This window comes from Manis pentadactyla, chromosome 15 (assembly GCF_030020395.1).
Source record: "Manis pentadactyla isolate mManPen7 chromosome 15, mManPen7.hap1, whole genome shotgun sequence".
Taxonomy (NCBI): Eukaryota; Metazoa; Chordata; class Mammalia; order Pholidota; family Manidae; genus Manis; species Manis pentadactyla.
Window position 1 is genome coordinate 42,916,144 of NC_080033.1, and position 27,139 is coordinate 42,943,282.

At 33.0% G+C, this 27,139-nt stretch overlaps 1 protein-coding gene across 6 annotated transcripts in view; it reads right to left on the reverse strand.

Moving 5' to 3' along the window:
• The window catches only part of RPGRIP1L (RPGRIP1 like), a 100,473-nt gene that overhangs the window by 55,893 nt on the left and 17,441 nt on the right, over positions 1-27,139 (reverse strand). For all 6 annotated transcript variants that reach the window (XR_008993974.1, XR_005023856.2, XM_036881037.2 and 3 more), the window contains exons 7-16: positions 23,010-23,115; positions 20,886-21,032; positions 19,530-19,603; positions 13,717-13,856; positions 8,755-8,861; positions 8,409-8,459; positions 7,561-7,740; positions 6,946-7,063; positions 3,216-3,668; positions 477-628 (exon numbers count right to left, since the gene is read on the reverse strand). Coding sequence is in view for 4 of the 6 variants with exons in the window: in XM_036881037.2 (XP_036736932.2) it covers positions 477-628; positions 3,216-3,668; positions 6,946-7,063; positions 7,561-7,740; positions 8,409-8,459; positions 8,755-8,861; positions 13,717-13,856; positions 19,530-19,603; positions 20,886-21,032; positions 23,010-23,115 (1,528 nt within the window). In the remaining 2 variants the exon portion in view is untranslated. The remainder of the gene's footprint in view (positions 1-476; positions 629-3,215; positions 3,669-6,945; positions 7,064-7,560; positions 7,741-8,408; positions 8,460-8,754; positions 8,862-13,716; positions 13,857-19,529; positions 19,604-20,885; positions 21,033-23,009; positions 23,116-27,139) is intronic.

Below are 27,139 nucleotides of genomic sequence, written 5' to 3' on the forward strand. Positions count from 1 at the left end.
GGAAAATCTTAATTTTCAAAAGTGTCCTGGGTAGCACAAAGGAGTTCCTTTGTGGTGATGAAATAATTCTGTCTTAATTGTGGTGGCAGTTACATGAATATATACATGATAAAACTGCACAGAACTCCTGTTTCTCCTCCTTTTCACATACAGATACAATTGAGTGCATATAAAAACTGATAAAATCTATAAGGTCTGTAGCCTAGTTAATAATATTGCACCAATGTCAATTTCCTGGTTTTGATACTGTACTGTAATTATGTAAGAGGCTACAATTGGGAGACGCTGGGTGAAGAGAATATAGGACCTCTCCTAACTATTTTTGCTACTTCCTGTAAGTCTATGATTTGATTCAAAGTTAAAAAAGCCACTTGGTGGTTGTGAAAAAAAGATTTCAGTTTAAAACATGACTATATATAAAGAAATATTGTAAGATTTCTATGTGATAAAAGGGTCTTAAAGTTAAACAAGCTTACCCATTGCATGTGCTCTGGTCCCTTAAAATTTGATGTTACATATCCTAAAGCCTTTGCTCGTTCTCGATACAGTCGAATTGCTTGATCCATGGGAACTCGTAATCGGAACCAGTATTCCACTGTGCCAAAATTCGGGACGTCTCCTTCAGTTCCTCCAAACCAACACATAACTCTCTGTTAAAATTTTATACTGAATAATATGTGACACGCACAAATGATGTGTGATTGGCAAACAACAGAGATGAAGAAAATAAAGTTACTTTTGCAAGTATGAGTTTCACTCTATGTTAAATAATTTTAAAGGACTCAAACTATGTTTGAGATATTTCAATTCACACTATTTCACTGCTTCTAAAACTTAAGAAAATACCTAAACACTCAATTAAATACTCCAGATTTTTTTTGCTGCTACATTTTTTTTAACAAGTTCTACTCAAGGTAGCTTGACAGATACAATATGAAATCTCAAGATTATAAACATGATCTTCTACATTATAATTCAGCTTTCAAGAAATCTTTGGCACCTTTCCCCTTCTCTACTGTGCCCTTAAGTATAGGGAACAATGCTATGCCAAATATATGCCATAAGTAGTATGCCCTCACGTGCCGTTTGCCTGCACACCTTCACGCCCTTTTCCCCTCAGGCAGCTCCTCACCTCTCTCCCTCTGTGAACATGTCCTCTATGGCTGCCGGCAGACTTAAGAGCTCTGTGCTTTCTTCACAGGAAGGAAGAGTATGTCCCCATTAGGGCACTGGCTGCTTGGGCTTAACTGTCTGTCTGTTTACTAGGCTATTTCTTCACCATGCTCGAAGTTTCCTTAGGACCCTGGTTTCTATTGGTATATTCCTTCCAGAAGGAGTAGATATAATGGGTACTCAATATTTGTTGAATAGAGGACATTCTATATGAGAACTTCCCTGAACATACCACATTATTAAAAACATCACCTCTATTCTCTCCTACTTCACCAATTTATTACTAATGGATCATTCTCTTCAACATACAAACTTGGTCCAAATCTGCCATCATTAAAAAGTCTTTAAAGAAAAATATTAAAGCAAACATATTTGCTTATATGTGCATAGAATTTCTTTGGAAGAGTTTGTAGCCTTTTGTGAAGAGACCCAGGATAGATGAGGGACAGGGGTGGGAGATAGGTTTTACGGTATAAACTTTTGTGCCTTTTTGATTTTTGAATCTTATTACTATATTACCTATGCAATTAATCAATCAAAATAAAAATCTGTCCCCAGAAACTAAGTCACCCTCTTTCCTTCCTGAAATGGTTTCTTTACTTGGCCTCTAGGATACTATACACTCTTGGTTTGCCTCCTTAATCACTGGCCACTCCTCAGTTTCCTTTGCTGGCTTTCCTCTTCTGCCTGAATTCTAGATTTTGGAGTTTCCCAAGGCCCAGTCCTTGGCTGCCTTCTGTTACATATGTTCACTCTCTATGTGATATTATCTAGGTCCAAGGCTTAAAATATATTCTATATGCTAATGACTTCCCTCTTATACCTCTATCCCTGACCTTCAGACTCGTGTATCCAGCTGGCTGTCTAATAGGCAGGTCTCCACTTGGGTGTCTAATAGGCAGGTCTGTTTTAACTTGTTCAAAGAGAATTCCTGATTTTCTTCCACAGATTTGTTCCTTTCGCAGGTCTATAAATGGCCTCGCCATTCTCCTAGTTGCACATGCCAGAAATTCTTGCCTCCTTTATTTCCCTCATTACCTCATGTTCAATCGATAAGTAAGTCTTAAAGGAAGAACTAATCAAGTGTACACTGACTATAACCAATTCTTGTCATCACTTTCATTATGACCAGCATATTTCTACAGATTAATACAATAACTGACAATGGGCCCATTTTCTCTCTTGGCCCCTACCTACAGACTATTCTTTCCACAGCACCTAGGGTGGTTCTTCTAAAACTTATGTGTGATTATGTCACATCCCACTTCAAAACCCTCCAATGACTTTCATTACTCGAAGAAAAAAAAATCCATACTCCTCACCATGACCTACAAGGCTGCACAGTATGATCTGGTCCCTGCCTCTCACTTCAGTCTCATCTGTGCTCTAGTCACTGGCCTTCTTGATATTTCTGTGACATGTCAGGTTTGTTCTTCCCTCTAGCCTTTGTACCAGCTGCTTCCTCTGCCTGAAACATTCTTCCCCCGGATCTTGGCATGGATCTTTATTCAGGTGTTTACCAATGTTACCACTCAGAGAAGCCCTTATCTGAATTAGTAACCTTCCATCTCTCTCTTTGGCCTCTTGCTCTGATCATTTTTCTTCATATCTGATGATATGTGTATTTGTTTTATGGCCTGTTTTCCCTTCTAGAAGGTAAGCTACACAAGGGCAGTGGCTTTGACTTATTAACTGCTGACCACTTGTATTTCCAGTACTTCATAACAGTGATGACAACATGAAAAGCTCTTAAGAAATATTTAATGGATGTACTCCAATTAATGTTTAATCAAACAAGGGTATCAATATGGTAAATAGTCATTAGCACTTGTAAGCTTTTAAAAAATTAATAGCCATTGTACTGACATCATCAATGACACTTAGCATGGTCCCATCGACTGTGAGCAGCTAAATTAGAGAACACAGTCCTTACCCTAAAGTCATCTTGAATCTCTGAGAGAAGATATTAAGGTGGAACACCAGTTTAAAATACAAACCAAATTAGTAATTCAAACATCCAAAGCTTTTAAGAGTGTACTTACCAACCAAACTTGCTGTGGAAAATATTCTACCACTCTTTTCTAAAATTTCATGGAATCTCAATTGACATGCTGCAATTGTTTCATAATCTGTGCTGTAAGCTTGGTGGACCTCAAGAGTGATAGTATGTTTCTGAATATATTGTAAAAATAAGTCATTAACATGAACAAGATATTGAGAAGTGAAGTTATATTCTGGGTGAAGACCCTGCACTATGGGAGTTGTCTGTAGTTCAAAATCATAGAAAGCATAGGTACAGAAAGTGACGGGTTCCTTATCTCCAGATGCCTGTAAAACTTCAGAAGAAAAGGTTACTTTGTTGATATGGATTTCAAATAGGTTTTCTCCTCGTTCTAAGTGAATGGTTTCATCAAATTCATCCACAGAGTCATCTGGCATGATTTCTGGTTTAAATTTGTACTGCTTGGTTCCATAGGCAATATCCTTTAATTGGGCTGCAAGAGAAGACACATAGTTTAGAGATTTTTAAACACTGACATATGAAGATATAAACTGGTTTTTGAAGTGGTAGGATGTCTGAGTACTTTTGGTGAATACTCTCAACCTTAAATTCTATGACTACATTTTTTTTTTCTGTAAATACTACTATATTATACAGAAATATATCATTTTTGTTTTGACATCACTTACTAACAATAAAATCACAGCTGAAGTTGTAATACAGGTTGGGCCAGGAAAAAGAAAAAAAGGCAAAAAGGCCTTTGGATGAACAGCTGAGGTAAATATTTGGGTTTACTACCTGCTCCTCTACCTCTGCTCTATTATCTTCTCTCCTATAAAGTCAATTTCTCTTTCCACTGGCACCTTCATTTCTGCTTATTAAAATACATACTTTTCTACTTTTGGGGGTTATGGAAATGTTTATTATCTTAATTATGGTGATGGCTTCATAGGTGTACAAAGAGGCTCACCAAATTATACACTTTAAATACATGCAATTTAAATTATGTTAATTATACTTCTAGAAAGCTGCTTTTAAAAAAGATAGACTCTTTCTAGATACACATTTCCCCTTATGTTACATCCAAATTTCTAGAAAGAGTAAAGTATGCTTGTGTCTCCATCTCTTCATGTAACACTCTTCAACTTCCTGCACATGACATCTGCTTTACTTTTCCACACAATAGTGTGGAACTATTACAGAAAAGGTCACCAATAAGCTATTGATGGCTAGACTGGATGGATTTTGGTCTTTGTATTGCTTGATCTCCTTTATTCACAGTGATGATCACTTTCTCTTTGTGAACCTCTGTCCTAACCTGGCTTTCATGCCATCATTTGCCCTGCTTCTCCTCCTACCTCTCTTCTCATTTTCTAAGGGTTTCTCTTTCTTTTGCTACTTGCTGGGGTTCTGTTTTTATCATCTTTAGTCAACATATTCTCATGGGTAATCTCATCCCCTTTTATGACTTCTGCTACTATCAGTATGCTGAAGACTCTCCTATTTCTATTTTTTATTCAGATTTCTTTCCTGAACATAAGCTGCCTGATACCATGAATTAAAAAACTAGGTATAATACCTAATGGCTTGCTGAGCCTTCTGTTAGATATCTCCTAGGTACATCAAACTCTATATATAATCCAAAACAGAATGTGTCATTTTCTCTTCTAGTTATTCCTATTTCTCTTCTAGTTATTCAGTAATTTGAATCTCAAGTGATGGTATTAGAATTCACCCAGTTGTCTAAGCTAGATGCCACTGAGTCATCCTAGTTTCCTTTTTCTTTTACCTTCCTCATATCTCTACAGGGTCACTACTATTCAACACTATTTCCTAAGCCTTTATCAAATTTGTCCCCATTCTCTCTTTCTCCACTGATGCTACCTTACTTATACTCCCAGTGTTTATTACCTAGATTACTATGAAACCCAAACTGCTTCCTTCCTTTAAATCATGCTCATTCTTCCTAATACCTGCATCATAATCTCCAAAATGCAGTCTAGGGTATATTACTTTCTATCTTAAAAATTCCTCAGTGGTTCTGTAGTTTAGTAAGGTTCAGATTCTTCAGGGTCACTTGTTCATATCTCATGAGTTCTGTGAGAGTGGTGTCTGAGCTTTTATACTATTTGTTTTCTCACTGCCAAACACTTTCTTGCTTAGGATGCATTAGGAGCTTGATCATGTTTATGGAATGAATCAATCAGTTTAGGGGGCAGATAAAATATACTAGTAAAGATTTAGTAGGACTTGAAAGGAATGGAAATTTTCAAGCTCTGTGACCTTTGTGTTAAGTCAAAAAAATTCCATTAAGCAATTTTAATTGAGTACTATTTGAAATAAAAGGTACATGCTACTCTTAAGACTTTTGGAAAACCCTGTTCAATTGGATAAATATATTTATTAAGCCCTTCTACTTAGACCAGTAGTCTGAAGCTGTGGTCTGGAAGCCTCTAAGGGTCAATGCAACTGTTTTGGAGTTCAGTAAGGTCAAACTGTTTTAAAAATAATACTGACATGTTATTTGCTCTTTTCATGTTTATTCTCTCGTAAGTATATAATGGAGTTTCCCAGACTCTATGTGATGTGTGGTATCACAGTCGATTGAATGTAGAAGCAGATATAAGAATCCAGCTGTGTTCTGCTAAGCCAGACATCAAAAAATTTGCAAAAATGTTAAACAATTTAAAAATGCCACTCTTCTTACTATTTTTTCAGTATGGAAAATAGAGCTTTTAAAAAATAAACACTAATTTATGTTAACATGTAATGGGGTTTATTATTATTTATCATGACTTAAATATTTTAACAATTTCCCACTTTTAATTTTTAATATGATAAATATGTTAAGTATAACCCAAGATAAATAAGAAGCCTCTGGGATCCTCAATAATTTTTAAGAGTGCAAAATTACTGCTGGCATGGATCATTGAATTAAGCATTGTATTGCAGGGGACATGAAAGAGACACAAAATACTTACCATGTAGAACTTAACATTGTAGTTACAAAGAGTATGCAAAACTCCAGCAGTGAAGAACACTTACATAATGTAATCCCCCAAAATATTTTTTGAGTACACGAGAGAAAAAGTGTAAGTGCTGAGGCAGTAGTTTTCAAAGTAGTTTTACACCTGCATTTGAGTTGCTTGGAGTTATTTCCAAATATAAAGAATCATGGGCCCCTGGATTTCTAAGGGTACAGCCTAGGAAGCCATTTGAAATGAATGCCCCATGTAATTTTCACACTTGCTAAAGTCTGAAAACCACTGCAAGGGCATTTCAAGTTGAGGAATGACTAGGAGTAATCAGAGCCAGCTTTCTGGCATATAAATGTGTATTTATTTAGATTTCAAAGCAGGGAAGGGTATGTCTTGGCATTAGGGAGGTTTGGGTGGAGACAAAAGCATTGTTGGTAGGACTGAGCAAGGTGAATCTGATAAAAAGCAAGTACACTTCTTGTTTGGCTGAGATGCATGGTTTGTTTAGAAATTAGAATGAGGTGGTAAATTTACTCTGTGGTTCTTCATAAAGTATTTTGAAATCCTGCCTGCAACACTGAATTAAAAAACCAGTAGGGAATTACTAAGAATTCTTGAGTACAAAAGAATCAGATTAAAAAAACAGTCTTAATGTAAATTATAGTTAGGAATTGGAAAAAAAAAAAAAAAAAGAGCAAAAAGAAGTTGTGAGTGTAGATTTGGATGACATTTTCAACTATCATGAAATCCATTTGTCTAGTTATTGTGGACAAAAAATTGTGCACACTGTACCTTCTAGTTTTTGGATGCGTGCAGCCCTAATATCAAGAAGATGAACATATTGTTTCACTTTGACTTCATAATCTTGCTGCAAATTTTCCATTTTCTGGGTCACTGCCTCAACTTCCATCTAAAAAAAAAAAGAGATAACAAGTTTCAATACTTGTAATTAGTTCCATTTTCATTTTTTTAAAGCAATTATGACTCAAACACTAAATCCTGGGGATACCAGGAGCTGTAAGCCATGGTTTTCTGACCTCAAACAGTTTACAGTTTAGAAAATTATGCCTGGCAGTGTTCATAAACCAAAAAAATTCCAAACTCCTTTTTATGGAGGTGATTTTCCCATTTTTTAATGGCTAATATAACATGTGTCTGTGGCAGGACCTTAGGATAACTATATCCTATTTGCAGAATGTACTAACACTAGTAAAGGTGAGCTTTACTTTAAAAAGTTATTTGTTTTAAACTCTTTATTCTAACTACCTAGTAAAAAGGGTAAATTCCAGGCATGTGGTAATACACGATAATAGAGTGTAACATGATAACACATGATACTGCTTAGAAATAAATCATCAGTAGAATATCATAAGAAATTTATTCTCCCAATTTAGTTTATTATATTACCTGGTAATCTTTATTAATTTTATGTTGCATAATTAGCATATTTCTTGTCTTTTCAAGTTCTTGTACAGTTTCTGCATGAGTTGCTTGTAGCTCTCTCATGGAATGTTCTAGATCTTTATTAATTTTATTGTCTACTTTCTCTAAAAAGGAAAGGTCTCCATTTTTTTGTGATTTTTGAGCCTAAAACAAAAACATGTTTTATTACTGAAACAAGAGTTTCCAAAAGTAATCATATGAATTAATATAGATACAGCAAGGAACAATAATTAATTGAAAACAGATAAATCTCCTCTTTCTGTCAGGAATAAAGCAGTCCTGTTACAGAAAATGTATTTGGATAGACATTTGAACAATTATAGAGAAATTGAAAAACAGTGTATTACTTCATGACATAAAAAAGAATCATGCATATTTATTTCTATTTCTTCATTTGACTAAAATCTATAGTGTTGATCTAAAAGGAAAGAAATGTATTTTCTCATGTCATCTTGTAAATAACAGAATATCCCAGAATGGGAAAATATCACTGGTAACATTTATAATTTAATATTTTACTTAAGATAATAGGGTGTACCAAGGTCTCTTAGGACAGAAAATTGTTGATTAGTTTTATAGGGAGGCATATAAAAGTAAAATGTTTGTTACACTTGAAGAAAGTGCTTTAAATAAGAGTTTTTGAGGTCCATTTTAATGTAGCTTTGATGTCATTATGAAATATGTATATGACTAAATGTCACCTGACTACTTTCCTGAATAATTCATTCTCCAAGGGTTACAGATAAGGGTCATCATTACACTGAAACAGTTATAAGTAGACATGAAATTCATGGTGAAGTTCAGAAAGTTACCTTTATAAGCAGGAGAGCTTCACTCAATTCATCAGCATTAATTTCACTCTCCTACAAAAGATAAAGTAAAAGCTCACAATGAGATATTAATGGAAAGTGCAAGAGACATTCCAATGATGCAGATTATCCTCATGGAACATAAGCTGCCCGATACCATGAATTAAAAAACTAAGTATAAGAGACATTCCAACTCTTCAGAATCTCATGAAATATAAGCTGCCTGATATCATGTATTAATAAACTAGTATAATTTTATTCTTTTGCTTTGTAGATAGCGTTTTTTTCTCCGCATAAAATATTTAGATGAAAATTTGGAGTTTATTTCGTGAATAAGAAAATAGTTCACCTGGTTGTAAAACTTCATGCGGTTTTTAAGTTCATCAAGTTGTTGCTTTTGTTCCAGATACTTTAATTGTAGTTCTCTATTTTCTTGAATGAGTTTCTCATTTTGGTCTTAAAAATGAAGTGAACACAATTAGAAAGGTAAAAGAGAATGAAGTGTAAGAACACATTTTAAATTAATTGAATTCCTGATACACAAGCTTGATCTAGTATGGCTCTGGTCCGAGAGGAAACTGGGCTAGCACCTAGACAAAGGCAGCAGGGGAATGAGGAATGAATGAATGCTATCATGTGTCTACCATATGATTCACTTGCTTATCAAAAACTTAAGACTTAAGTTCACAAGTATTAATACAAGAAATTGTGAGTTCTGGGACTTCAAAGGAAAATCCTATCTGAAATTCCTAAGAAAATATGTTCTTAAATCTGTGATTTTCACTTATTAAGGGTCCTGAAAAGGCATGCAAAAAAAATTTTTTTGTCTTTTAGTTTTTTAATTGACTTCTTTGAGTTTTCTTTTCCCAATTTAGCATAAAGTCTTTCTACTCAAACAAGATAATTTCTCTAGATAGTAACTAAATCCATAAAATTATGAAACACACTTTTAACAAATCTGTTAAGATAGGAGAGATGGATTTTCAACCAGTGCACGGCAGTATCAGTAATAATTCATGTGTGTTCTTTATTCATTCAGTTCATACTATTCATTAGTAGGACATGGACTCAGGGCTATTGCTAAGGAATGGTGATAGGTTACAGCTACCTAGGCACTCATTTGCCATGACCCACAAGCAGGGGTGCAGGGTAGAGCTATAGAGGACAGTGTATCCATAAAGAGACTAATTTTTCATTCAATGCTTAACTTAAAAAAATTAAACATTCTTAACTTAAAAAAAAAAGAAGCATGATGGTTAGCTAATAAATCTACTCTTTGGTCTCATGGTCTTAAGTGTACTCTTCAAGAGAGTTTGCTGTGGTGGCCAAGTATCCTCCCTTTTGACTCCTTGTGGACTAACTCTAAACCATGTCATCCAAAGGGTCTCCACTAATTTCACCCTGCTGTCAAAGATTTATGTTTATCTTAAGTCCTCAATTCAAGTTGTACATATTTGTTTCCTTTTCTTAAATGAAAAAAAAACCAAACATTTGTTGAGAATTCTTACATGAATATATTTGCACATTGAATACATTTTATGCAAAAATACATTTCTGACTTTTATAGCACTTTGTGTTCCCAAGCTACAAATGCTGCATATAAGTAAAAACTGTAAATTACATGGTTAAGAAATGGACTAAATGTGGATATTTTTATGTGACATATTTCCTGGCAAAATTAAAAAACAATTGTGACTCCAGGGTATACAGAGACATTTTCATATCAAATTATAAACACTATCTTATTATTGAAAGGTTAGAAGGTTATCCTACAGTATATATTGTTAATATTTGGTGAACAAAATGAAAGAATTTCTCAATGTGAACAATACTTGGAAATTTTGAAGGTAAAGGTCAAATACTTGTCTGTTAGCAAAAAATTAGGATTAATAATATGAATTCTTAGGAGATAAACTGGCTTTTTGGTTAGAGTAGAATAAGAACATACAACACTTTATTTTATATTGATTTGGTTAAAACATCATCTAGATAGAGTGATTAGGTAATAGAAAGAAGGTAAATATAGTGAAAAAGATGTAAAACCCAAGGCCCTGAGGGTAATATCAAAAACTTTTAAGGTTTCTGAGAGTAGGCTAAATTGTACAGGCCGTAACTGCTCCATCTTCATCAAGACTGAGTGTATTTTCATTATTATTTCTATGCTCTAGTTTTCCTTTATATTTTTCACAGCAGGGTCCTAGAAGGCATAAATAAACTCATTCAAATGTTTTTTCTTTTACTGATTTATTAAGAACTATGTCCCCATTTCACTGTTATTTTTAAAACTAATAAGGGAGTTATTAGTGGGGAAATAACTTTTAAGTGGGAGAAGACATTACTGAATACCAGTAATTTCCTCTCTACTGGATTTTATGTGGAATTACCCACTATATTTTTCCTTTCTTAAACTGCTCATTGGGGATATAACTCCTGGGTCTTTAAAAAGTATGGAGAAGCTATAGCTCAAAGAGGAAATAGACTTGCTGAATTATAATATGAAAAATCAAAGCATCCTATACAAGATGAAAAATAACCTCCTTATGATTTGACAAAAAGCAGGTTAAGCTAAACAGAATTTTATTCAAATGAGATAACATTTTACCATTTCAAAATTATGTTCTTCAGCACACCATTAATAAGCAGAGTGCAGAGAACAGTTCAACTAAACAATTTTCAGAGCTCCTTTGTGCTAATATCTTCAGCTGTGATCAATATAACCATACGCATTATGCTGAATTATGCATTTCAGCTAAAGATAGAAAGGAACTTTCAAAAGCAGGCCCGTAAAACACATGCAGTTAATTTAAGCATTAAGCAAATGCAAACTGCATTTACATATCCTTCCCCCACATATTCACACAATCTGAAACTAGTTTGTACCTTGAATAAAGAGATGAGTATTCTCTAAAAATAATTTACCAGTTATATGAATGACTGTAAGAAGCCAGGGAAACATTTTCTAGTAAAGAACACTTGATACATGAAAAGTAAATTGTAAATGTGTGAAGAGACTTCAAATAATTAAAAAATTTAAAAATCTGTAATATAAGAAGGAATTTCTAAATACTGAAAAGGTTCCTTAACGATAGAATTTCAATTTTTTTGTTTAATATTTCCTTGGAAAAAAATGGTTAAAGGCTGTAATATTTTTCTTATAATCTATTGTAACATTTTCACAAAAAACCAAAACTTTAATCATTAGGCCTGTTAACTTCAGGTATTTAAGTAAAAATAACTAAAATAACAGTTGTATTAAAAATCAAGATTCAATTCTAGCAATTTCTCCTAAGAAAATATTGGATAATGTGCAAAGATTTGTGCAGAAAGATGTTTATGATACTTAAAAAAAACTGAAGCTATTTAAAAATTCATCAATAGAAGATAGTTAAACAATCTTTGATACATCTTCACACTGGAAAACTGTGACAGTCACTATAAAATGATGATATAGATTTATATTTATACTGAAGAATGATTTTACAATATAGTAAACAAAAAAGCACTTTATAAAACTATATAAATATAGAAACCACTCTGAAAGGACAGAGATGAAAATATTAATAGTGATTATCTTGAGGGCAGTGGGATTGAATGATTTTACAATTTACTTTTTACTGGACTTTTTTTACAGTACACATTAGTAATTTGTATTATTCAGAAAGTCCAAAAAAGGCATATGAATCTGTAAATAAAAGATACGGAATGGACAAATTGAATTAAAATAACTTAGCAATTATAGTTTCAATAATTTGAAAGAACCCTCAAGATTAATTCAACAACAAACAAGTTTTACTAAAAGACTACCAACATTCTATCCCCTTAAGAAGAGTTTCTTTCCAGAGACCAATTCAGAGATAGAAAGTTAAGAGTTTCGAAATTCTTGATGATATCAAGAATTCAAGGGAAATACAGAAAGCACAGAAATAAGAAAGGTTTATTTCATTTTTCTTTTCTTTAAGAATGGGCAATTTATAACTGTTTTTGGAAAAGAAAAGGGAATATAGAGCAATTCCATTTCCTTCAGTGAACAAGCATTTATTGAGCAACTACTAAACAAATCACTCTGTTAGGTATTCACTACAACATATCAAAATCAGGAATATGTATCTTTTGACATCAGAATTTAAAAATAGCTACCATCTTTAAATCATATCACCATTTTTATTCTACTCTCAGTTTTCTAGAGACAAATCTTAATCTTTCATGAAATTTAATCACTTGGTAAATAAATATCGTATATGTGTTTCATTGAAATTACAACTACACTGATTATAAGATGTATTCTGATTTAAGACTTAAAATGTAAGAAGTCATATGATAATTTAAAAATGTTATCTTTTATAAGATGCATCCCAATTTCAGAGATGTTAAAATGGGAAAAAATCTTTCTAATGAAATATGGCATTATGACCCAAATTAATATATAGAGTATTGACTATATGTAATTTTTTTAACCAAGCCTGAATTAAACTTTTAAATGTTTCCATGCAACTGAATTGCAAATGTTCAAAAGGAATAATCTTATCACATCACTTGGTTTATGGAGTGGATGAGCAATAGATAAAACATTTGAAGCAAATAATTCAATTCCCCTATTATACATTTGTGTGTATACTATATAGTAAGTCAGATATCTACTTTATTTATTTCTGTGAGAGAAGAATGATATCTGTGACTCGTTAATGAAACTTATTAATGATTATATTTTTGCACAGACATCTTGATGAGTCTTCCTAGTTTTTAAGTTCACTGTCACAGAGTAGACTTAGACACCTCACCATCAAAGAAATCTTCCATTTGACCTGCTAAAAACAAGCAACTACTGCTGCTGTCACCTTACACAGCTTTGCTTTTATGCCCATTGCACTTGCCACCTCCTGAGGTACTTCATATTTATTTAATTATTGTCAGTTTCTCTCTATTGAATTTATGTTGCAGAGGGCAAGCCTCTGATTTATTCATTGCTGTATCCACAGACCTTATAACAGTGCCTAGCACATACTGGGGCTCAATGAAAACTTGTTGACTGTTGAATAAAGAAAGGCTCAAAATTTAGGAAAATGAAATTAAAGACAACCTGAATAACTCTGAGAAGAAAAAAAATTCTTAAGCATATATGCTAGGCTAAGTAAAGAGAAATTTTGAGTAACCAATCAACTCACAAAAGTGGATGGGTGCTAATAGAGGCTGTTCCCTACATAGCAAGGTGCCTGGCAAAACAGTAGGCACCATACTAAGTACTGAGTGAGTGAGCAAGTAACAGTGAACAACATGGATGTCTGGAATGAATACGTAGTCACTTTATATATACCTCTTTCACTTTTTAATCTGTCAAGGATTTCAGTTTTGTCTGTTAAGTCAGATTTTAAGGCAGTCTCGAGTTGAGCAATCTGTACTTTCAGCTGCTGTTCCTTTAACTTCCATTGCTCTTCATGGGCAGCACTGAAGGCACTGCAAAACACACGTGACATGCAAGGAAAGCTCGGAAATCAGCTTTGACCGAAAATAATAAAGAGAAACGCTTTTAGTGGCATAGAGACCACTGTCATCATGTCTTAGGAATTAAGTAAACATATGCTGGTCTGCTGCTGTTGAAACCAAGGCGCCTTCCTCAGGCTGCGGTTAGGGAACATGAAAGAGTCTGTGGGATGAGCAAAGGAACTGGCCTTAATTTAGAGCTCTAAAGTCAGAAAAGTTGGCAGTGTGCAGCTTTTGTGGGACTAGTAAAGGAATTCAGATACTATACATACTCCAGAGGAATCCACAATTCCAAACCTCAGCAATTGACATAGTACAAAACCATTCTCTCCACACACAGACCCTCTTAATACAGAGAAAAGGGACTTTCCACTTGATTTTAAATTCTAGAATCTGAAATTTATAAAGAGTCAATGATAATAACATATTCACAAAATACTGGTCACAAAATGATAGCATATCAAACTATAGGATATTAAGAAGTAGTGATAATGTAGTTTTTGTCCTAAAAAAAAAACCCAACAGCCAAGAACAATAGCCTAAGAACAATAATGTTTTACTTGTAACACTTCATGGAGATAAAAATTCAGTAAGAACACCCTGATAAGAATGATGAAGATAAAAATATTATTTCTTAATTAAAGTGAAGAGTTTAGACTATCATTAAAATCTAATGATCAAGACCCAGCATACTGTAAGAACCTGTCAAATATCATCTAAATGGTATGTGGAAGGTATATGCTAAATATTTGTTTAGGCCAATGGTTCTCAAATGCTGGTGCTAGGCCAGCTGCACTAAGAACATTTAGGGAGATTTAAAAGGGAAGATGCTGGGGCCCAGGAATTCATAGTTTTATAAAGCTCCCCAGGTGACAGCCAGGTTTCGGAAAAACTGATTTTGATCTGTACTTCAGCAGAAAACTATTATCTGTAAAGCTTGATATTACTGAATAATTATCAGCAGCTTTGACCCTTCTACTTATATAAAACCCAGAAAATTAAACAAAAAATATTAATATCTGGTTTTGTACTGATGATGAAGTAAATGAAAAAGAAACTTGTTATTGAAAACTGCCCTTAACGTTGCTCCCAGCAAGTCTTGAGATTTTATTGCAAAAGAGATACTTTTCTGAGAGGCATAGCCTCCAAAAGAACAAAATTGTGTATTCATTTCACATTTTGAATGTTTTTATTGCATTTAAAATAACATGACATTAAAAATAAATGGAATTCTAGAAGTTTCTCTAAATCTGACATCTGTTTCTTCTATCACTGTTCTCATTTCACATACGGATTCTTAAAAAAAATCATGGATCTAATATACCAATATTTTAAGTTAATTCTATCAAAGGTATAATTTCCTAGACTTAAATGAAACCCAAATAAAATATGTACTTTAAATACTAAAGAATATTCCCTTACATTTTCATTTTTTTTACAAACAGCAAATATAATTTGTGTCTTGTCAAATTATATATAACAAACACATACATATATATGCATGCGAGTGTATCTTTTATTATTAAAAACATGTATTACCCAGAAAAAAATTAGCATGATGAAATAGGCACAATTATACATTATATCAGATGCCAAAAATTAGAAACAGTAGTGTTCCAATAGTATTAGTACCAGCAAAAAGATCACCAGCAGTTAATCTGGCAGAAACATCAGAAGCTGTATGTGTTTAAATTAAGAACAATTTAGCAGCCTGGTTTTTCCAAACCCACAAAATACTAGTGTAAATCAGCATAAGTCAATCTGAATTTAGTCCACTGCTATCTTTCCTCTAAATTTAGGATTACATTCCACTGAAGTTTCATGAGGAATTCCTTTTGAATTTACTGTATTCCTCTATGCTTGGAGCCATCTGTGTAACTATAAATGGTGAACCACATCTGGCTCCATTTTCTTTGTAAAGGCTATGTACATGATTAAATCTGCATATGAGAACAGTCTTTGAGAACTTTTATTCGTGAAAATGTTTTTGTACATTGCCTACAGTGACAACTGAGGGGAGATCATAGTTGGTCTTTGTGCACATTTGTTACACTATGTTGAAGGAGTGGTGAAACATCTATCTGCGGTAGAACATCCATTGGTACCTGTGGTCAGTGGTGTGTCCACTGGTGATCCTGAGTCAGCATACTGTAAAGACACACCCTTGATCAAGGTCAAATAAGGGATGAAGAATTCATCTTCACCCCAAGGTCTATTTTTTAACAAAAGAAAATCCATTTATTCCAAGTTCCAGGGCATCCGTATGTGAGAGAAAGGGAATATGCTCTAAATCATCCATAAAGAAATCCATAGGTACTTTAGTTAGTGCTTAATGAAAATTAAATACACATTTACATAGTGATATTATACTTACTGAAGGAACAATGATGCCCCAAATGTACTCAGTTTGATTTCTGGGAAGTATAGAGTGCTCATACTTGATCATATGAGCTTTCATGATTCCTTAAAGACTGTAGGGGACAGGTTCTCACTTTACCGAAATGGAGCATAGCGAGTCTATGTGTAGTTAGCAAGTGAGTGCTTCTTTGTGTTTTGGATATTAGATGACTATCACATTGTAAAAACTAATGATTTACCCAATTCTTAAAGTGGTTAAGATCACCTTCAAAATTCCAACTTAGAAAAAAAAAGGCATTAGATTAGTGTCTCTCTGGAAGTTAATACCTTAAATCACTTCTCATAGATTCTCTGGATCCAATCTCAAACTGACTGAATCTGAATTGGACAGTGGAGGAAAACAGAAAGGAGGGCAGGTGGGAAGGCTCCAAAGGGGTGGTGAAACTACATTGTGCTGTTTTCCAGGTTATTCATATATATTATAGTTGAAAGACTACTGCATTTATCATTTACATGACCCCAAAATATATGAACTTTAAACATGGGACACAGCTTTACTATATTTGAGTACAGAGTTTATCTCTGTCCAAATGGATTTAATTGCAAAAAATTTATTCTGAATTTTTAAATTGAACATTTCTTAAAAGCTATACTTATTTGTTGGCATTGTGTCAAAAATGTTTTACTTAGCATATTTGAAAAGGCTCATACCAAACAAACATGAGGGTTTTTATCTTACTAGATGATTCTCTAATGTGTCATATGCCAAGTAATAAACACATTTAAAACTTCATTGGAAAAAGGAAGATAAGAATGCAATCTGGAAATCATATTTTTCTCCAGAAAACTAGCCAGTTTTGAGTAACAAAAACAAATGCTCTCCCTTTCAAAACATGCTATCACTATGACTAACCAAACAAGGAGTATATGTAGTTTTTGATGAACATTAGTTGTTGGCAGTGATGAATAACAGCACCATGAAACACAAGCGCTGTTAAGAATCTTAGGGATGATACTGATTTTTGTAGAAATTCTCCAACTATGCTTCTGAAAACATATTAAAAAATTGTATTAGAGAATTTTATAGTTCTGTTTACTAACGTGTGCTTGCTGGGTTTTGCACTTAAGTGACATTAATTTTTTTTTGACACAAAATGTCTTGACACTCATTACACACATTTACCTCATGTACCTTACACAAAATTCAGGTGTAAGCAGCATAATGAGGTCTGTTTTTAAAGTGATGGGAAAAAAATGTACCTCAAGCATAAAACACTAAAAAAAAAAAAAAAATACAACCTTTCCAAGTTAGATTTATACTCTTAAATCATCTTCTAATATGGAAAGATAAAGTTTCACGGTGATAGAGCAAATATAAGAAAAACATGTCTTTCTCAAAATTCCATTTATGCATTATTCCCAGCTAAGTTTAATGTGTTTTATTTCAAGAAAGCATGTTCAGTAAATCCTCAAATTGGGACAAAGTAGGAAATGTGTAAGTAATAGCCCAATGGCACACAGTTTTTTGAGTTAAGACCATGTAAAAGTGTTTGATATTACAAGATGTTGGAGACAAATATAAATCAATAAAAATTTGTGAATGTATGATAGTTGTTATTCTATGAATGATTTCCTTTTGCATATACATTTTTCCAATGCAATTAAAATCAGAGAGGTAGCGAAGCACAGGGAAAAACCTAAAGTTTTAAGTTCAAAAGAGTTGAATTTTGGTTATGTACTGGAGTCTCAGAAGTGCCGGGTGACTCTGTACAAGTAAGTCTCTTAAGTTTTCTTGAATCTCAATTCCCTTATTTATAAAATATGGGAATAACATTATTTCCTCTGCCAAATATACAGTTGTGCAATCTATATACCGAAATTTGAACTTTTCAAACACATAACTTCTGAATACTTAGATATATATATATCAATATAAATCTATGTATTGTTCTGTAGATAAATGAACATATAAAACAGGAGGGATAACAAATGCTTGGGTAGAATTAATCAGAACTGATGAGAAAAGGACTAAACAGAGCACTTGGGAAGCGGCTAAGGCAAATCCCACATAAAGATTTTTAGTCAGTTTATCCTTGCTGGATAGCCCCAAGTATTCTTTTAACTAATGTCTGAACCTGCTATTGGTAGCCCTTAATATAATGAGTCACTGTGCAAAGATAATCAACACTAGTAGGTAAACAATATAGATGATACATATTACTGGAATGATGCCTAAGATTAATTTGGGCATCTTTTCAAAGTAGAGATAAATAAAAGCCTATCCCTACATTCTTTAGGTATGATTTGCTTAATTTACAAAATGTAACTTTAGTTTACAAAACATCCAAAACATAAAACATACAGTTAAAAAAAGATATCTATAGATCAGATGGCTATTTTCTGATGTTTCAGAGTATGATCCTAGAAGGAGTATGTTGAATATCAGCTCTAACAAACATATTTCAATATATATTAAATTTAGTTTCACATAAACCTGTATTTATAATTTATGAGCATCATATATTGAAAAGGCTTAAAAATATATACATACACGCACACACATACACACACACAGACACATCTGTATCACTTAACTAAACTTAGCTGCGGAGTAGAATTTTGTTTCTAACATTTTCAGAACGGATTAATTTTTAAAATACCTTAATCTGAAAACAGGTTAACAAACAAAATTGAAAAAGATCTTTAAAATTTATCTTGAGATAAACATACTTGTATTTCTCTTTATAAGGAATACAGACAATTGTAAGTAAACGTGTTTGTTGTCCAACAGAATCACTCTCAGCTAATAAGCTGGGTAGCCCAGAGGAAGAAACAAGCATTTAGAGAGAACAAAAGAGGTTAAAATACAAGCTCTATTACTTCATAGCTTTAAGAACATGGACAAGTTATTTGTGTTTTATTTTCACTGTCTGAGAAATGGACATTTACAATACCTACATTTCCAGGTTGTCATGTGTAATTTATAATAATGTACACAAAGTAGTTAGCATATACCAGCTAGCATACAGTTTGCGTTCAATAAATGATAACAGTTGTTACTGACAACAAAGCGTTATAGTTTCCTTAGTAATAGGCAACAAGTTCTCAGGTTAAAGAACTTATTACCAGGGCCTAAAAAGTGCATAATGTTCTTTTGTGACATATGTAAATTTCTTGCAATCATCCCTTGCTAATTCTTTAATTGATATTAGATATTCTGACATCTAAAGCTTTGATATAAAAGATCTCAAACAAGAGAATGAAAGAACACATGGAATCATGACTTACCTGTTGTAAAGTTTATCATAATTTTCCTTTAAAAGTTCTCGTTCCTTTTCTAAATCATTAATTCTATCCTGCAGCTAAAAGGAAAAGAAAATTACACATTAGGTGATTATCATATAAAACCACATGGGGTAAAACAAACACAAGAGGAGGCTAACATGTTTCAGTCTTGATTTCTAAATTGCAGCTGTTAACTAGTCTACTTACATTGTCTGTATTTAATTTAGCATTGATTTTTCTCAAGTTGTTAAATAAACATGATATTAATATTTGTTTTAATTCAGTAGAAACGTATGCACTGCTGTATGGCAACCTATGACTAACCTCAATAAGCAATGTGTTAAAAGCTTGCTGTTAAGTCTGGGAAAACATAATATTTTTTACTTTCCTTCCTGACGAATTCTATCATTATATTGATTTTGTATTGGCCCATTAAGAACAAAAGGATTAACGTTTCTTTTGGCTCACTGTTCAAACAAATTGCGTCAATCACTACTCTGAAGACACAATCTGTCACATTACCTGGAATTTACAAAGAGCCAGAGTACATCTTTTAAATAAATCAATGAATAAGTAAAATTGTATACCTGCTTTATCCCAGTGAATAATATTTTTAGAAATAAACTCAGGGTAATAATTATATCCTTATGACTAAATTGTAGCTTTCTGTATTTATTTCTAGTATTTATGTTTAAGTTTTATTCACCAGTATATTTTGTAGTTACAACCTTTCCCCATGAAACAGTGTACTCTTAAAATTCATTTTCATTCTCAAAATTCTCTTTGATGCTATTATGAGACACAGTAAAAGATTCTCCCAAGATCAAAACAGGCATCTTATCTCATTTCTATTCTCTTTAAGAACAAGTTTAAGAGACTACAGAAAAAGATTGCGCTAGCTGGGAGATATGAGTAGCAACTGTAATAGGAAGATGAGTTTTCAAACAACTTCTTAGAAAAAAACATTAAATAATTTCACAAAATTGATGTTGTAGAAGTGAACATCCTTCTCAGAAACAGGTATATTCCTTTAATTTTGTTTTGGTATCTCAAATTACTAAGAAGCTGTTAAGGTTGAGAAACTTAAATTCAACAGGTAATCTGGCATCAGTTTCAAAATCTTTTTTCCTCAAGGATCCTCAGTGCTTTAGGTAATAGTGGATCTCAGCACATTTTCAAGTACTTTTAAGCACTGATTTGCCATGCACATAATACACTGACTATATTTTGCTGTGCTTAAAGCTCCATGTATGTACTTCAGGATTTTTAAATAAATAGATTAGAAATGCCTGTACTTTTTCAAAATGGTGACAGAGCAGTTTAAATGCCAACGGATGGTTACACTCTTTGGGAGTTTACCTCTTCTATTCTTCTTTCAGAAAATGCCATGGAATGTAATTGTTTCTCAAGGCTGCAGCATTTTAAACGTTGCTCTTTAAGTTGCTTATTTAGCTCATCTCCATTTGCCATCAAGGCATCATGGCTGATCCTGAGAGTTCTTTGCTTCTAAAATAAAAGAAGAAAATATTTTCAAAATTATTTTTTGAATTCTGCTTTGAATAAATGAATACTATTTTATAAATGAATTTACTCCTGAAGTTGACGTTATTCAGTTAATTCTTCACCTCACAGTATGTGTGTGTTACAAGTCCGTACGTGACACTCGACCTCAGTGTATCATGAGGAAGAAAACACAGGGTTATCTTAGCACCAAATCACCTAACATGAACAGTTTTTGTCCTGTATTTTACTTCCTCCTAGTTTTTGAACTGTTGATACTGACCAGTGAGTAAATCAGCTCTAAAAGTTATTTTTCATTTTGCTGTGGTTAAAGGGGTTGAACATACTGTCTAAAAATGCTGCCGAATGGGTAAAAAATAAATGCTCATCACAGATATTCAATCTGGAAGGATTTGTCACTGCACCATATAAATGGCCTTGGAAGATGAGCTTCTAATTTTAATACAGTTAATTTAAAATTTTCAATCAGGCTAGTTACTGAAGTCTTCATTTAAAAAATAACCCATTTAAGAATGTTTTAAATTCAATTATATATACTTTAATGCTACCTACCTTCTTTTACAAATAAAAGGTGATTACATTAAAGTCTTTTCATAGAGACCATATGGTCATAACATGTAATGCCTCATCTGCTAATTAAAATCACTTAAGTTCTACTGAAGTTCTTCAGTCACTTAAAAGAAACCTGGCAATTGAGCTACTTGAGTCCAATTTTTGTTAATTTTGGTATTATTATTGAATACTGTCTTTAACCAGCTCTCTCCGGGCTTCCGACCTCACTGAAGTTGTTGGTCTGAACCTCTCAGTCCATGGAACAGGTACCTGTGCTACAACAGACACTTGTTATTGTTGGTATTTAAGCAAATATCTGGCATCATAGTTAAATGGAGATCAAAACAAAGTGATGAAAGAATGTAAAGCACTTTTTAATTCCTTATTTTAGAAATGGCTTTCAGCTACATGTATTTTTAATCTCCCTCTTCTAATTATCTGCAGATAGCATTATCACTCCTACTCTTTGGTTAGCCTCATCTTCTTCATAAACTTCCATATTCATATGGAAGGTAGTTATTATTTGGCATTTTAGAAGGTTCCAACTGGATGGAAAACACTACCCAAAATATGGTTTAAACCCAAAAATGGTTTAAAAATATTTATCTAATTCAATAGTGAATTTAGGCTTCAGCTGACCCTATACTTTGCATCATTCTACTGCTTTTTTTGTCTTGGTACTTCAAAGAAAGTACTGCTTAATATGAATTCTGTTCATCTGGAATGTTTTGGAGCTCATTAATTCCAGAACCTGTGTTAATTATGCAGTGCCAATAAATAGGACCTTCTAATGGCACATTCCTGTGGGGCCACATCCTTGTTAAAACAACCCATGGGGATGAAGAGTCTCAAGTATTGTCAACTTGAATGGTTAAGATTTAAAATAAATACACTGATAGTTGACATGATGGATACTCAAATATTTTCTGATAATGGTAGTGACAAAACAAAACAAAACACCACATCAAAGAAAGATTTAATAAAACCTGATTATTGACCTATTCATAACTTTGGTCTAGCTTGGATATTTCATAAATGCTTAGAACTGAAGATAAATATGCAAATACATCTAAACCTTCAGTGCTATGAGCCCATATGAATTAAGATAAAAGGAGTTAAAAATAAATTTTCTTGGCATGAGATGACTTACAATAAATGTGTTTATTATTTTAAGATGACACAGATATTTATAAAAAGTCCAAGCAGTTAGTTATTTCTTTAAGTTATTAAGTTATAAATCATGAACAGTATATGAAGTGAGATTATACACACTTGAGAATAAAAAGAGCAATCCTTAAAAATTACTTTTTAATGTTACAACCTTTCTACTTAAAAAAAAAAAGTACTTGAATACTATTTTTGAACCTTTGTATCTATGTATCACCATAATAAAATAAATTATCACAGTACCTCTTGAAGCTGAATAAACTTTCCTTCCAGTACTGAAAGAGCATTGCTTTTCTCCACTAGTTGCTTATGAAGCTTAATCATTTCTACATTGTCCCGAATGTTTGACCTTCAATGATGTGTTTAAGGAAAAGAGAGATGGAGTAAAAATGCAAGGTAAAAGAAAAAAATCTGTGGTGAAATTGCCATTTTTCATTGTTACCTAGAAAAATTTACCCACTTGCATATCAGTCACCAGTAGTTTATTATGCATTTAAGATAGATTTATTATTTAAAACCAACCAGTAATCATTCTTGAACTTTCATAAACTCATAAGACTCTGAGTTTGAAGGGAGCCCCAAATGTGATGACTTGTGTCACCTCTACCATGACTGATAATATGGATTTAACATTATAGTTCCCTGAACCGTGGCACAAAAGGACATCAGTCTTTGGCACAGCAATCATTCCACCACCAACTTTCTGACTTCTTTTAAGGAGGGCTATGATTTGACGTTTCCCTAAATGAAAAATACGCGATACAGCCACTCATCTTCCCACTATTCCTTAGAAACAAATGGTATCATAAGATTACCATTTACTGGAGTTTCCTCCTGGAGTTTAAACTTTTCAAAATATTTCCAAAAAAAGTGACTTAGCATTTTCTACTAATAATGCCCCAAACTGGCACTTAAATATGTTGCAGATGTGCCTTTAGTTGTAAGCGATCATTTAACGTCCACAGGGTATAGAGAAACACTATATGCTGCAATACCAGTTTGTATTTTTCCTACTGAGATTAAAGCAAATGTAGAATCTAACAGCAAGATCTTGTTAAAGGTTAATCACAGATATAAATGAATACCTGTTTTCAAAAGGCATTTATTTTCCTGAAAGAGAAAGGTTCCTTAATTTAATATGTTTCAAATTCAAAAATATTTTGAAAATTGCAAAGCTTGGTTTTAGGCTGCATTTTTTTTAAGAAAAATAAACATAAAAATTTTAAATTCAGAAAATTATTTCAGTGGTTAAAGTAAGTAATTTTACTTCCAAAACTTATCTAGTGTACACATATTGGAAAAATTGTCACAATGCCCTACTGGAACCAGAAAATGGACTACAAAGCTCACACATCTGTAAACCAGCTGAGGACTTGAAATACTTAATTTTCCTCTTTGATATTTGAAAGTTCATTGTATTTTGGCATTGGACAGTTCGTTGTCCTCACACAGAAGATAAACAAGTCCAAGAACCTGGATCTTGCCCAGGGTATAGTCTTAACACAATGTTAAAATAATTATGTGTCTAAAACATGTTATCTAGTACTTCTGAGCACACATTCAATAGTATACACACTATTATTCTTCAGTATAATCTTCACTCACTAAAATAAAATTTATATGAAGGGAAAAATAAATCTTAAATAAGTCTAAAGAAAATATTCACTTTTTTCATATTTAGAAATCAAAATATAATTTATCTGTTTTCCCTAGAATTACTTGGTTTGACCACTCAATAGTAAGTGATATTTATTGATAATTTAGGACAGAATACTATTCAAATAATTTCAAATCTTTTCTTATATTTTTAGTTGTCTCTGATATTTTATTCTTATTTTTAAGTATTTTAATATTCTCAAAAACATATATAAATATGTATTTGAATAACAACTACTACTTAATGATATTAGCAAAGAATTAAGGTCCAATAATCCATTCAGCCACATGGGGCCATAGAAATAACAGGTTTTAATTTTGAGCTTTCTTTGTAAGGCAAAGGCCAGTGAGTATCTTTCAAAAACTTCTATGATTTAATTGGTGGATGCTTTCTTGAATATTTTCCCAAACTCCTTGGAGTTTAAACTTTTTAAAACATTGTCAAGAAAGGTGACTTAGTATTTTATACTAATAATTCCCAACAGGTGGGCACAAATTCAACAAAAGTAGTATTTAGAAAACAGCAATAATATGTGCTACTTTAAATAAAAATTCAGTTAGAGAGTACACCTATTCTGGGATAATGCAACACCTGAAAGTCTATAATAAATAGTATTAAGTGTTAGTTTTAGGGGATTCATACATAATAGTCATTATTATGACTGGATATTTTTGAAAGTAACAATGAGAAGGAAAGGATGACCTGCTGGTAAGATGAAAGTGCTGAGTCAAGGACATAAAATACGTGTAAGTTAAAAATCAACAGTGTGATGCATGTGGTCCGGTTTTTAGGAAGGTGCAAAATGAAAAGTCACCTCCAACCTGACAATCAACTCTACCATCATCTTTTTACATAGATAAAGGATGGTGGAAGAATAAGGGTAGATGTGAGAGAGAAAAGGGAAGGAAATGTCACAAAAATCTGACAAGGAATGTGAGAAGGAAGTTGGAGGCAAGAGGGAACTAGAGTCATTGCTAAGTGTCCTGGACCCCTCTGCATGTGAAGGAAGGCCTCAGGTTGGTTTCCCTTGAAGAACAGAGACAGGGCTAATTTTATGAGCAATATTTTAAGTGACCTCCACATAATACTTTCCTGCCCTGTTCTGAGCACTATGATGGGAACATCAAATCTTTAGGATGATGACATTCTAACAGAAACAATAATGCATAGTAAAAACATTCAGATGGACTCTGACAGTCATGCAACAATTCTTACATGCTGCATTACACATGGTGAAATGATCTGCAAACAGATTATCAGGCATACTAATTAAGCTTTGTAAAAATAAATTTCTCAACAAGGATTTTGAAAAAAAACTATCAACAATTAAATTGGAAAAGGCAGTTTCTTTTTTCTTTTAACTGACGTTATTTAGAATTGTGATCAAATCTTCTAAAACTATGAGAAGAGTTGTTGGCCCATCTCTAGATTAAAAACAAACTGAAATAAATTAGATTTTATGTTGAAAAAAGTAATCCAGTTCAACAACCTATGTGCCAAGTTTCTCTCATATAATTGGAAACAGTCAAGCAATAAACTCTGAAAAAGGAATTTCTAATGGGAGCCTTGAAAGCACTTGACTCCAGCTTTGCTACTGGGTGCCATAATAAATGCAGAAACTTAAAACCTCAGATACACTGAAGAAGGAAAAACCTTCAGTGGAGCTATGTAATGTGTAGTTTAATATGAAAGCCTAAGAAGCAAAAATCTGCTCCAGTGAAAGTTTCTTATACTTCATTTCCCAGGCACAAACTTCCTCAATTTCCCCTCCCCCTAGCCCCCATCAACATTTCATTCTTTGCTACAGTTAGGATTGTGAATGATACAGAAACAGCCTTCTGATTTTTTGAGGCAAACATATCATAATATAGTATTTAATACCATTTAGAAGAGAAGGCTTTAGAATACAGGAGTTAGGCTATAAGATTCTGGAAAGTAGTTAGAAAAAATATTTATGAGTGAGAATGGAGAGGTTCTTTTTGAGTAATAGTTTTAGGCTGACTAAATGTGGGGGATAAGGTTGAAAACAGCCTTAGCATTTAAAAAACTCAAGTTTTTCTTATTTTTAAACAGTAGCAGACATTCTGTAAATGTGTTGTTGAAAGTAATGTGGGTCATTCATAGCTCTTCTTAGGGATACACAGGTAACAATCACTAGCAAGGTACCACTTCTGAATAGGATTACAGAGGGTTGCTAGTAAACTAAATAGAATAAGCTCCACTGAAATAGCTGAGTCTATCTGAAAGGCAATGGTTTTTCTCAGAACGGCTACTTAAGTTCACAGGTGAAAATAATGCTCCCTGATTTAAGATTGCATAAAGGAAAAAATTTGTATGTTTACTTGATATGCTTAAAGATCTGTTTATTATATTTTCCTTGAAGTGTTGGATCAAAATGTAAACCAGAATTCAGTATTTTCTGACTCTCAACACTCACAAGGAATGGAGGGGAACAGTTATATCAAGCTCTCTACATGCATATAATGACACTTTTATGAAAATGGAGGGAACACTCCCAAGAACTGACTGGGGATAGGAAAAGTCCAAATCCTGGCTCATCTTCTTAAGAGGACCATTTTGAGGATCAAGTTTAATAGAATCTAACGAGTAATGGGAATCTGAGAATTATATTCAATATATCAAAAGCTCAGTGGAAAACATAGATTTACCAGCAATTAAGTTGCAAAAGTGTGTTGTTTTTATTTTTTGATAGAAT